Source organism: Aquarana catesbeiana, linkage group LG01, assembly GCF_042186555.1.
Source record: "Aquarana catesbeiana isolate 2022-GZ linkage group LG01, ASM4218655v1, whole genome shotgun sequence".
NCBI lineage: Eukaryota > Metazoa > Chordata > Amphibia > Anura > Ranidae > Aquarana > Aquarana catesbeiana.
Window position 1 is genome coordinate 241,965,030 of NC_133324.1, and position 13,900 is coordinate 241,978,929.

At 43.2% G+C, this 13,900-nt stretch overlaps 1 protein-coding gene across 1 annotated transcript in view; it reads left to right on the forward strand.

Annotated features, from left to right (window-relative positions):
• The window catches only part of TMEM120B (transmembrane protein 120B), an 87,358-nt gene that overhangs the window by 36,723 nt on the left and 36,735 nt on the right, over positions 1–13,900 (forward strand). Inside the window, exon 5 of the mRNA XM_073626719.1 lies at positions 1,477–1,572. Coding sequence (XP_073482820.1) covers positions 1,477–1,572 — 96 coding nt within the window. The remainder of the gene's footprint in view (positions 1–1,476; positions 1,573–13,900) is intronic.

Consider the following 13,900-nt stretch of genomic DNA (forward strand, 5'->3'; position numbering starts at 1 on the left):
TCAACAAATATAAGGCTTTCTCTTGATTGGCTGAGGTTAGAATTTTGATGTCCTCTGCCCACCTTTCCAACTCAGAAACTCAGAGGAAGCATTGTATTGACTGCTAAAAATACAAAGCTTCTCCTGAATGGCAGCGGCACAGCATCACTTGCTGTTTGTAGTTCATACTACTACAGTATTTCCCAATTTCTCTTTGGGATTAATAAATTATTCTGTCTATTACAGTGCACACTGTGACCACATTGTTCTGTAATGGAAATAGTTAATTCAGGCCAGCTTAGCGCTTACAAACTTTTAAGCTGGAATTCTACCGAGAGAATAAACAATGTCAGATGTCAGCGGGTACATTTCCTACCTGCAACTATAATATAAAAATGTTTTTGTTAGGCTTGCAAATTAACAGGTTTCAGTAATAGTTTGCTGAATATTTTAACAGCATTACAAATCACATAGACTGCCTTGTGCTGGATTACCAGCATTTACAAAGCGTAACTTGCTATTATGCTTTGTGATGATGATTATTATTTTTTTTTTAACTTGTTTTTAACTGAACTGTGAAATCCTAAAAAGGCACCTTTCACATGGGTGGACCGATCAGGTCTGCCTGTCATTTTTTTAGGCGGACCTGATTGGACTATTCATTGCCCTCTATGGAGCGGCGTATGTCAAAGGGCATGTGTCTGTTGACACCCACTAACATCCAATCCTATCTGCTAAAAACAGATGGATGGAGATCCGTTCACCATTTGCCTAGTGGATCGGATGGCTGTCGAGTGTAAATGGACAAGCGGTCCATTTACATCCGACCGCCCCAGGGTAGAGCAGGCTGTGTCTGTGTCTGCTCTGCAAAAGCGGAGCAGACACTGACAAGCCATCCGCCTGCTTAGCAGGGATAAGTGGACAGATTTCCCACTAAGCTGGCAGGGTGCGCCCTATGTGGAAGGGGCCTAAATGAATAGATCTTCAAATTGTTACAGTGGATCCCTGCTCACTTATATGTTTTAATGGGCCTTTGATATTTGTTTTCTCATATGCTCTTCAAGTATTTTCACAATTGCTTTATATTAGAAATGAGGTAAGTTTGAGTTTTGATATGTGGTGAGTAAATGTCAGTGACATGGCATACTTTGTGCACCATTACTGAGAGCAAATAGGTCATCTTCCTTCTGCCCCAAGTCAGCACATAAGGACACACGGAGAGCTGTAAACCTTCTACATTATTGCATCATAGCTTTTCTCTTTACTTAGCAGTGTACTATGACTGGCATTAGACAATTATAGAAGCACCAGGGAGTCAGCAAAAAGGGAAACCAGTAATAAATATCACACAGTAGGGGTTACTGGGTCTCTGCTTTTATCGTTTTGATCCTAAGTAACTGAAAATCTTGTGTGAATTTATAAGACAGTATATGTGTATTTTAATTCTGAGGCTCTCTTGTCTTAATTGTTTTGGTCTGTTTTTCCTTCCTTTTTTAGGTTTGCTTACAAGGATGAATATGAAAAATTCAAGCTTTATTTAACAATAATCTTATTACTTGGAGCCATAGCATGTAGGTTTGTGCTTCATTACAGGTGAGATTTTTTTCTTCTGGCCACAGCATTGCAAATTTTTTTTATTGTGCAGTTGAAATGCTTTACATAACACAAAAGTGAGCCATAGTCCATAAATACTGTGTTACCAGCTTGCGTAGTTGTATGAAACTAGCTTTTCTTACCAGCTCTTGTCAATTAGACATTTACACAGTGGATATTAATATTGGTCACCTCTTTATAGTATTGAGAAACCCCGCAATGCATTGCTGCTTCTCTTCATTTGTGGGAAAAAATAAGTTTGCAGATTTATATACTATCAGACATTTTGAATATAATATATGCAAAAATTTGATTCAACCACTTTTTCCAATCGCCCGTCTGCAATGTACTTCGGCCAGTGTAGACAAAGCGACGTACCCGTTACGTCACTGCCTATTTCCAGGTTTTGGACGTGTGCCCCTCCAGCCAGCGCCTGCTGTGTACAATCAGCAAGTCCCAGCTAATGATTCAGGGCTGGGACCTGCTAATCAGCTGCGTATGATCACAGCCCAGAGCTCTGTTTTGGCAATCAACACTGTACAGAGAACAATCTCTGTTTCTCTTAGAGATCTTATAGAAACTTAAAGATCCATTAGTTAAAGCAGCACACTTTACACACACTGGCACACATTTAACCCCTTGATTGCCCTAGATGGTAACCCCTTCCCAGCCTGTGTCATTAGTACAGTGACAGTGTATAATATCACTGCATTAATGTCACTGGTGATGTGTCCGTCCCCCCCCAGCGTCAGTTAGTGTCACTATGCCTGCTGCACTATTGCAGTCCCATTATAATTCTCTATTCGCCATAAAAAAAAAAATCCAGTATATATACCATAGTCTTTAGGCTCTGTAACTTCATGCAAACCAATCCATATACACTTTCTGGGATTTTTTTTTTTATTCTACCAAAGACACAGCAGAATACATTTTGGGCAAAATTTACGAAGAAGTTAGATTTTTTTTTTTTTTTTTTTTCTAACGAACAATTATTTACCGCTTTATTAAATACCCTGTTGAAGGATTTCTTAGTCCGCTTGTTCTCAGCTACTTAAAAGAAAAACGAGTTGTGTAAATCTTATTTCTCCCCTCCCGAGGGTACCCCGAGTGGGATCTATACTCACTGCACAACACGGAACAGGCCAGGTTGCAACGAGTATAAAAAGTACCGCCCGTCGATGGAGTCTAGGAGGACCTCGTGTATGGTGCTAGGCTATTGGGGTCCCCACACCCATAGCCCCCTATTAAGACCACTTGTGAATTGTTACGTGTTTGTGAGAACCCCCCACCCCTTCCCGCTCCCCTTCTCCCACCCTCCTCCACCCCTGTACCCCATCTATACAAAATCACCCCAAACACAGAGTTTTAATGTTTACTATTGTTGCCTACTTAAATCAAAGCACTAATAACACTAAATTACTTTATGTGGTTCACTAATTCTATATTTCACTAGTTCATGAATAACTTAGCTTTTAGCCTAATCCCTTACACTCAAAACTTTCCCCTTAAGCAGGCCGCCTTATCCATCCATGGCTTCCATATTTTGTCAAATTCCTGGAGATTCCCCCTTTTTATATATTCCAATCTCTCCCTACCAATAGAGGCACCAAGTGTATCTATCCAGTCATTCACTGTCGGGGGCTCTTTTGATTGCCACCTTAGCGTTATCATTTTTCGAGCCTGGAATAGGCCTCTCAGGATTGCCAAAGTGATATGCCTCCTCTCCCCCTCCATCCTTCTATATCCCAGAATACATTCCACCGCCTCCCTCTTTACTGGCGTTTGATAGGCTTCACCCAGACTACTAGTCACTCCCTCCCAGTATCGATACAGCTTGGGACATCTCCAGAGTAAGTGGATGAGGTTCCCAGACTCCTGACACCTAGGGCAGTTATCATTAGGCCTTCCACCGAACCTAAAGAGCCGTCTTGGAGTATAATAGGCCCTATTAAGCAGCATCAAGTGCGATATCTTCTGCGAAGGGGTTACTGACACCAGAGGTGCCATCTCTAAAATTCTCCTCCATTGTTCCTCAGGGATTGCCCCTAGTTCCTCCTCCCATTTAACTCTTACCTTCTGAAGTGTTTCCCATCTATTCTCTATATTACTTAGTTGGTCGTAAATTTTAGCTATCACCCCCCTGGTGGGTCCCACTTGTAATAATTGACGAGCAACGGGCATTTCAGCCCATCTAGGGGACTGATCACCAAATTGGGCCCTAAGAGCATGTTCTATCTGCCGGTAAAGGAACAAGGAGCTCTGAGGGATCTTAAATTCCCTAATCAGCTCGGGGAATTTTTTAAGGGTATTTCCTGAGTAGAGCTGTCTTAGCTTGTTAATACCACCAACCTCCCACACCCTACTCTTTCCTATTTTTAGAATTTCCTGTAGATTCCGGTTGTTCCAAATAGGAGTATAATCCGTAAACCCCTCATGCCCCTTTATTTTCTTAACAGTTTTCCATAACTTAATTAGCAACCTGGTTATCGGGGATTCATGGTGAAACATATCTGCCTCTAACGCCTCAATAAGCGTGTTATGCCGAGCGTTTAACAAAATTAGCCTGCCATTCGGAGTGCCCCCCTCTGGGATTCCACAGCCCATTAAATGCTGTAGTTGTGATGCAAGGTAGTAACGCTCCGGGTGGGGGAGTGCAATCCCCCCCTCCTTGGTAGGAAGCTGGAGAACTTGCAGCCTTATCCTGGCTTGCCCACCTTTCCATATCAAGTCTCTGAATAGAGCCTCTATTTTCCTAAACCAGCTTTTATTGATCCAAACCGGAGAGTTGTGCAAGATGTAAAGCAGTTGCGGCATCCAGATCATTTTTATCAGGCTGCATCTGCCTGCTACTGATAAGGGGAGGCGTCTCCAGATGCTTGTTTTTTGTTTAAATTTGGCCAGAAGAGGTACTAAGTTCTTGCTAATATATTGGTTGGGGTCTTTGGTTAGGACAATTCCCAAGTACTTTAGTGCTTCCACGATTACTACCTGGGAAAATCTGGGTACAGTTGGTGCTCCTAGAGGGTCAAACGGTAAGAGCTCGGATTTCTCCCAGTTTATCTCCAGGCCGGAGAATTTACCGAATTCCTCCACCAATCTCATTGCGCCTGCCATTGATCTCTGACAATCGCCTAAAAATAACAGAATGTCGTCTGCATATAGGGCAATTCTTTCCTCGATTGACCCCCTCTGAAACCCTTTTATCTCGTGGCTTTCTCTGATTGCCATAGCAAGGGGCTCCATTACTAGTGCAAAAAGTAAAGGAGATAACGGACACCCCTGTCTAGTCCCCCTCTCAAGCACAAACCAGTCTGAAAATTCGTTATTTATTTTGACTCTTGCCTTAGGACTATTATAGAGCATCTTAATCCATCCAATAAAGGACGGCCAAAAGCCAAACTTTCCCAACATATACCACATGTATTCCCATTCCACGCTATCAAAAGCCTTGGAAATATCTAAGGTCAACAAGGCTCTTGAGCGCTCATTTTCAGTAGGAGGCTGTAGGTTCAAGAAGGCCCTCCTGATATTTAGGCTCGTAGATCTATTGGCCATAAAGCCCGCCTGGTCCTCATGGATTAGTTTATGTATAACTCTACTCAATCTGGCAGCCAAAACCTTGGCCAGTATTTTAGCATCAGCACAGATTAGAGAAATTGGCCTATAGGCAGCCATATCAAGGGGGTCCTTCCCCTCTTTCTGCAGGACTATGATTGTTGCTTCTAGCATTGATGCAGGGAGACGCCCCCCCTCTTTCGCTTCCCCCAGAGTCTTCATTAGTTCTGGGATTAGCACCTCCCCAAGGTACCTGTAGGCCTCGATTGGTATTCCATCGGGGCCGGGTGACTTAAGACCCGCCATGTTTTTAATCGCTTGATGTAATTCTGTAATTGTTATTGGGGATTCCAGCAGGTCCCGCTCCTCTTGCGATAATAGCGGGACTGACAGCTTCCCCAAGAAGTCCCCCATCACCCTTTCTTTATTTTTTTTCTGAGAGGTATACAACTTTTTATAATAGTCTCCAAAAGTTTGCACTATTTTTGGAGAACATGAGAGGATTTCTCCGTTCTGCGCTCTGATAGCGAGGACCGTTGATGGGGCCTTATTAGATTTTACCAACTGTGCTAACACTCTTCCCACTCTCTCACCCTCGACCGAGGATACCTGGCACTGGAGAAGCCTTCTGGTCTCAGCCTTCTGTAGGGTAGTCTGTTTATATACCCGTTGTTTCTTTTGCCAGCTCTTTTCCTTTTCAGGGGTTGGGTCTCTAATGAAGTTACTTTCAGCCTCTATTACGTCTTGCCGTAGCATCTCTACCTCCCGTCTATCTTCTTTATTATATTTAGCTATTTGCTGTATTAACACCCCTCTGAGGAACGCTTTACAAGTATCCCAATATACAACTGATGTCACCGTTCCCTGGTTGAAACCTACAAATTCCCTCAGAGCAGATAGAATACCCTTCTCCTTCCTGAGTACCTCGAACCAATGCGGGCTAATTCTCCATTCCTTCCGGGGGCTATATTCCCCTACCCTCAGCGACACTACCATGGGAGAATGGTCTGAAATCCCTCTTGGCCCATACATTATTTTTCCCACTAGCTGGAGTGTTCTGTCATTCCCCAGGGCCATGTCTATCCTCGAAAGGGTCGAGTGTGACGCTGATCTGCATGTGTATTGAAGCACTCCCGGGTTCCGCACCCGCCATAAGTCTACCAGCCCCACCTCATCCATAAACTGGCTTAGACAGCTCTTGGTGGTATACTCCAAAAGGGTTCTCCTTGGAAAGCGGTCCAACCTTCTGTCTAATACCTCATTAAAGTCTCCCATTACTATGATAGGAACTTCTTTTTTATCTGTCAGGAATTCATTCAGTTTGAGCATAACATCTAAATTAAAAGGGGAGGGATGTATACGTTTGCCAGAATATACATAGCATCATTAATAGAGCAAAATAAAAAGATATAACGACCCATTTCATCAATCTTGGCCTGTCTGCAGGAAAATTTGACTCCCGTTCCCACCAGGATACTCACCCCTCTACTATAAGAAGAGTGGACCGCGTGGTATTGGTGTTGAAATTTATGCATCTGTAGAGATTGTATTGTATCCCTGGTGAGATGGGTTTCCTGCAGACAGACCAAGTCAACCCCGTAGTTCTCCAACTCGGAGAGCACTGCCAGCCTTTTGAGAGGGGTCCCCAGTCCCCTGACATTCCAGGATCCAACTTTCACCATTTCAGCCTGCATCCCACGTTATTTAAAAAAAATACAGTGAAGGAACAGCAAATAACCCTTACCAAACCTCCTATCAAAACTTAATTTAGTTACTATTAAATGTGTTTGCACTATGCTTATCACTCGTAGAAACCGAGAAACCATAATAATACTTAACTTAGTATAAACGTGAGCTTTAAATAATTTTAAGAGCCAGTTTCCTGTCATTGTGTCTATGTGTATATCTAATTGTGCATCCCTGGTTCCAGCCCAGGTGTTTTCCACCAATGTGTTGGTTTTCTGTGTTAAATTTTTCAATCAAACTACCCCTCCCATCCCCCCTACCTCCCCAACTCACTCCCCTCCCCCCTCCAGCCCCTCCCCCCACTTCCCCCCCACCTACCCCCACCCCAGCCCATCCCGCTTCCCCTCCCCCTCCTATCCCCCCCCACCTATCAAGGTGAACCCCCTGGGGGTTAACCGTGACCGTTTCCCATCTAACTCCATCTAGCACCATATACTGCCACCTATACTCCTCTCCCATTCAACACCCCCCCAACAGGCGCCCGCATAGCCCCCCCCCCCCCCAATAAAGCCAGAATAACCTATGTATTATCATGCCCCTCATAGCACACTATGCTGAGCTTGAAAGTTTTTCTCTGTTCTCCTCGAGCCATTTCTCCACGCCAGCAGGGGAATCAAAGAACAGGGTACCTCCCAGAGCAGATACCCGTAACTTCGCCGGATAGAGGAGAGCATAAGAGAGATTAAATTTTTGTAAGGTGCGTTTTGATTGAATAAACTCTGCCCTTCTCTTCTGCAGGTCCGGAGAAAAATCCGCATAAAAAGATACTCTAGTCCCTTTAAAGAGAATATTTCCTGCCTCCCTTATTTTACGGAGCAACACCACTTTATCTCTATAATTAAGGAACCTTATAAGGAGAGGTCTAGGAAAGCCCCCTGCTGGGGGAGCTCTAAAGGGGACCCTATGGGCCCTTACTATTGAGAAGGATGCTGAAAATGATTCTCTTCCAAATAGTTCCACCAGCCACTTTTCTATGAATTCTGGCGGGTCAATGCCCTCGCTTTTTTCAGGTAGTCCCACCAGCCTCACATTATCCCTTCAGCTTCTATTCTCCATTTCGTCTAGTTTGGAAGCTTGTTTGGATATCTGCTCCTTTAACCATTTCATTTCCTTAATCATTGGAGACATGTCATCTTCCAGTAGCCCTACTCTTTCCTCCAGAGCTGTTGTTCTCTCAGCCGTTTTCTGTAAGTCTTGCCTGGCCAGCAACAGATCCGCTTTTACTCCCCTCATCTGCTCACAAAGTTCTTTAAGCGAGGAATTACACATCCCAACTGCCATAAATACATCAGTAAGAGTTGGTTCTTTAGGCAGGTTTGGATCAGTACTCCCTTCCATATTAGTGTTCGTATTTTGATCGCTCGGCCCTAGCCCTTTTGTATTGTGCGTTTTAGATAAATGGACCGCTTGAGTAGCCCCTGATGTCGATACCTGCTGTTGACCCAGACTTTTCCTATCAGGTGCTCCCCCTGGTTTGTTTTTGATTGTGAACCCTTCTTTGGGGGGGTCACAACTGGGGCGTGGGCATATTGCTCTAGCTTCGCTGCTGCTGACGCCGCTACTGAGAGCTGCGGGTTTTTATCTTTAGCTGAACGTAAGTTCTGCATTGTATACTCCCTTTCTCACCACTGCTAGCCAGCACAATGCTTATATGGGTGGATTTTAAGGAACAAAGAATCCAAGAGAGAAAAAAAAAAAAGAGGGAGGGCGCCAATTGCACCGAGTTATGAGTCCAGCTGAATGGCCTCCGCTATAAAGCGTGTTAAAAAGGGTGCTGAGTTACCAGCTGAATTACCCTTTAGTTATCATGTGCACAGGTTAGTATGTGGGGCAATACGTGGGGGGTAACTCCACCTTGAGATTCAAAACCACCTGGTGTTACTGGCCGTCCCTCGCAGTTCTCCCACAACCCCACAGTTCCTACTCCATTTCCATGTCGGTCCCACGTTATATAGAATAGCTGGAATGTGTAGCAAGTGGTATTGTAACAATTTCAAGCAGTCCGCACGGCTGAGGTAGAGAACAGCATAAGCAATAAATAGCAGTAAAACAACTTCGAGCAGTCCGCACGACTGAGGTAGAAAGCAGCTTAAGCAGTAAATAGCAGTAAAAAAAGAAAACAATCTGGGCTTCCCAGGAGGGGTTATGCTGGGTATTACCTGCGTTTGAGGAGTGAATTTATAAGCACTCTACCATTTACTGTACCCCACCACCTTCGGAGCTTTAGATGAAACGCTCCTCCCGGATGAAAGTGAAACTGAAAGCGGCCGGTCGCCTCTCACACGCTCGGTCCGCTGCCTCGAAGCTCCGTCGGTGGGCGGAGATTTAACCACACGCCTGTAGTTTCCTTGGCTCCTTCAGCCCGCCTGGGGTAGGAGATAGGAGATAGGAGATAGGGGAGTCAAAGAAGGGAGGCGACTTTCGACCTGGCTCAGGTTTGCTCAGGGATGAGCCCGAGGAGAGCGCTCAGCCAGCCAGAGATGTATAGCTGGGGGTGGGGAGAGCCATGCAGCATCCCGCGCTCTCACACTCACTCCATCACACAGCGCCACACACACCCGTCCATCCGGTCACGCCCCACGAAGTTAGATTTTTTACATTTTTTTTATTGGATATGTTTTGTAGCAGAAAGTAAAATATAGTGTGTGTTTTTTGTTTTGTTTTTTTTGTTTTTTTTTTTCTTCAAAATTTTCAGTCTCTTTTCATTTATATCACAAAAAAAAGACCCAGTGGTGATAAAACCACCAAGAGAGAGCTCTATTTGTGGGGAAAAAATGTATATCAATTTTGTTTTGCAATACAGCATTGCATCTTTTATGGTTCCTTGGCGCCTGTATTACCATCTTGGTAGCAATTCACGGTGGATTGCTTTTCAGAGAACAATGTGGGCACAATTGACAGGAGTTCAGGAGGCAATACCCAAGCCTCCGGGATGCCTGTTTTTTATTTTTATTTTTTCTGCCACTAAATGCTGCATGGGGTTAATTTTGCTGTGCCACAAAGCATCAAAGCCATGGCATGTCTACAGCCTCATCCAGCTGCTGTTGCATCTGAAGGGGCTCAACTTCCTATTTTTACTGTCCCACAATTGCAAGTGTAAACCAAGACTAAAAGAACTAATAGTTTAAACAACTGAGGTCATTGATAGAATAAGTTTAGTCATTAACGAAGACCTCCTTGCAGGTTTGTAACCAAACGCTTCATGAGTTCTGAGTAGCAGTTATTAAAACATATTTTGACCAAGCCCTGCATATGATTCTGTTTTGATTTATTTATAATTTTCCATGTGCTAGGTCAGTGGTCTCCAAACTGCAGGCCGGGGGGCCATATGCGACCCTTTGCTTGCTTTTAAATGGCCCTTGGGTGCTATTTTATTCGCTGACCCCAATGAAGGGCACAATTCCTCCCAAAGACACCGATGGGGCACAGTTCCTCATAATGACACCAATGATGGGGCACAGTTGCTCCCAATGACACCAACAATGGGGGCACAGTTCCTCTCAATGACGTCATTGATGAGGGATTGTTAACTGCCATGGACGCTGGGATGTTTTGTACTTCGGATGGGCACAGTCCGGCCCCCTAAAGCCTGAAGGCAGTAAACCAGCCCTTTGTTTTAGGAAGTTTGGAGACCCCTGTTTTAGATGAAGTCACAGCAAGTACTTCTGCATTTTGAATCAGTTCGGTGTTGCATGACCCAGATTCACCACCACTCTCCTATACAGTTTTATTCATTAGTTCCTCCATTACTACAGACCTTTCAAGCCCTGAAGCAAAAAAGCTGCACGTCTATATTCCCTCCACCCTCTGTATGAGTTTATAGTAGTTGTATACAGTGTTTGTTTGTTTGTTTTTTTTTTCTCCCAAAACAGCATACATATATCAAAAGGTATCACTTTGTTTCACCTGTCTACTGATTTAGGTTTCACAAGCCTCAAAAGATGAGTTGTTAAAGGCTAGAGCAGTGTTTCTCAACCTTTTTCTGTCAAGGCACCCTTTTAAAAATGATGGACAATCTCGAGGCAACCTTAAAAATTCTGGACAGTCTCGAAGCACCACATTCTAAAATGTAAAAAACTATTCTAATAATTTTACATAATGCAGCAACATTCACAAGTCTAAGTAGGACACACAACGTTAGAAGTGATTTATTCTTCCAAAGCAAATACACTTTTTGCCACCACCAGGCTACAACTAGTTTATGAACTTTGAGTACTTTTTGTCAATCTCCCTGGAAAAGTATGTCCTACAATTAATAGCACAAAGGAAAGCCATTCCTAAACAGCCCCCAAAGAACTCTACAGCAATGGCTCTCTTGCATCTGATATGATCTTGGTACATGGGTCTGCTAAAAAGAAAAACATGAAAAAAAAGTGGTGTTCACATTATTTTAGCTGCCTGGTAGCTTGAAATAATGATATACACAGATTACTATTTAATGAAAGTGATGTACAAAATAATGTTTTTGTTCTTTATACATCATGTTTTCTTCACTTTCTGAACTTAATACATTTGTATCCACAATAGTGTTTGTCATATTCAAGGACAGGAGGCATACACAATTCCAAAAAGCAGGAAAATCATTGTTATTTGTAAATGTAAAGTTCAGTTGAAGCCTCCATCCTGTTTTAGCTTTTTATTTTCCTGTACCCTTGCTTGTTATAATTTGTGACACATTTTTGCCTAGAAAGGATTTTAAAGCATTGCTTACTCTACTAAATTAAATAAAAAGGAAGCAGACTGTAAAAGCAGAAAATGAATACTCTTCAGCAGGTTCACACTCTTGCAGAGCTTAGGCCCCCTGCTGCTTTCCAACGCTTCTGGGTGTGTTGTACTGCGTATCCCACGTTGAGCAGAGTGGTTCATCCTGCTAATCCCGCATCGCTACTGTGTTCATTTTTCATATGGTAGGGACAGGGTCTACGTACAGACCTACAATGAAGAGGTAGAGAAGGGGTGTGTCTGACCAGTTCTGTGCATTAAAGCCAATCTAACCACTTCATTACTGGGCACTTTTACCACCTTCCTGCCCAGGATAATTTTCAGCTGTCAGCACTCACAATTTGAATGACAATTGCGCGGTCATGCATTACTGTACCCAAACTACATTTTTATTATTTTGTTCACATAGCTAGAGCTTTCTTTTGGTGGTATTTAATCACCACCAGGTTTTTTTTGGGTTTTTTTGCTAAATAAACGAAGGACTGAAAATTTTAGGGGAAAAAACGCGTTTTTCATTGTTTCTGTTATAAAATTTTGCAAATAAATAATTGTTGTTCATAAATTTATCCCAAAATGTATACTGCCACATCTCTTTGGTGAAAGTAACCCAAATCAGTGTATATTATTTAGTCTGTAGGAAAGTTTTAGCGTCCACAAACTATGGTATATATCCGAAAATTGATCAATCCTGATGTAATGACACCCTATCTCATTTCTTGAGGCCCTAAAATGCCAGGACAGTACAAATACCCCCCAAATGACCAATTTTATGGCAAGTAGACAGTCCAAGGTATTTAGTAAGAGGCATGGTGGGTTTTTTGAAGTTGTAAATTTTTTATTTTTTACATAGGTCACCAGTGCAGTACAGCGTCATCATATAACAGCGGTGATCAGGGACACTGACTAGTGACAGTACAAATAAAAAAATGCTAATTCTTTTTTCGATTTGTTTTTTATTACATCTTTTTTGCAATTTTTTTTTTTTTAACACGCCGTGACCAGAACAAAATAATGTTACCATAGTAACATTGTACTACTCCGGGGAAGTGGTCAGGATTTTTTTTTTTTTTATTTTACACATTGTTTGCTTATAGTAGTGAATTACATTGCTATAAGCAAGCATTTTACTGAATGAAACTGATCCATTCAGTTTGTTTTGTTGTGATTAGCTGTGATTGGTCAAGATGGGCTGTGATTGGCCCTGTCTGTATCACGTGATCAAATTGACCAATCACAGCTTGTAACACAATTGTAAACAATTGATGGCATGAAAGGAAGCCATCCATTGTGTACAACTGTCATGTGACCTGCTGTAATTGGTCATGGCGGTCACATGGTACCGGCAGCAAGCCAGTACACTGATCAGTTATTGGCTGTGTCCCGTGGACACAGGTGGTGACAGATCGCGCCGTTGCATGCCCCTGTGAGTGGCGCTTTCTCAGAGGACGTCATATATCGTCCAGTCAGGATGTGAGCGCCGCCGCCTGGCCGTCATTTTGCTGGGTGGGAAGGTTTTAAAGCCCAATGACAGCTTTGCTTTAACTTTGTATAGTTAATTTGGGCCAAGCTGGCCCAAAATTGCTGCATCTGCTGTCAGCGATGTATAAACTGTATTTAGCATCAGCTGTGTTCTAGCAGCGATGCGGGGGCTTCCTGTCCTGTTTCCGGGATGAAATCAAATCGGGCTGAGCGTTGTTCAGCCCTTCCCAGGAAGCCTTATATTTTTATGAATGATTACAAGCCTTCCTCTGGCTTGGGTGTTACATTGAAGTCAGAATACCCAATCTGCATACTTGTTCTGGGGCCAGTGCCTCAGAAAGTGATAAAGCCATTGGATTAGAATGACAACTTGCCAGTAAGCATTTTCAGAAGAAAAAGTCAGCTGTGATAGTTTATACATTTCCTCAGTATGTGGTAATGCTTGGCTAATCGATTAAAGCAGAACTAACGTTACAGTTTAGGATTGTTTAAAGGAGGATATTTACACACATGTGTTTTGTTTTTTTAAAGAGAAGTGAGGGAATCCCAAAAACATACATACAAACTTATCTAGATCCCTGCATTATCAATCCGATGCTGCAGCTGTCCCCTACCAGCTATACATTGAGAACTGAGTGATCAGCGCTCTTCTTTGTCCCTCAAACGCTCACTGGAGAGATGGGCAGTGGTGGGCAGGATCGGCTGGCTCAGGCTCTCAGCGGTCTGGACCAGCTCTTAACTCGCTGTCAACTGAATCTGGGTCACAGGAGTGCAGAACTAAGTGCACTTTTGTGAGACACAGGAGTAGTATGGCCAAAAGTGCTTT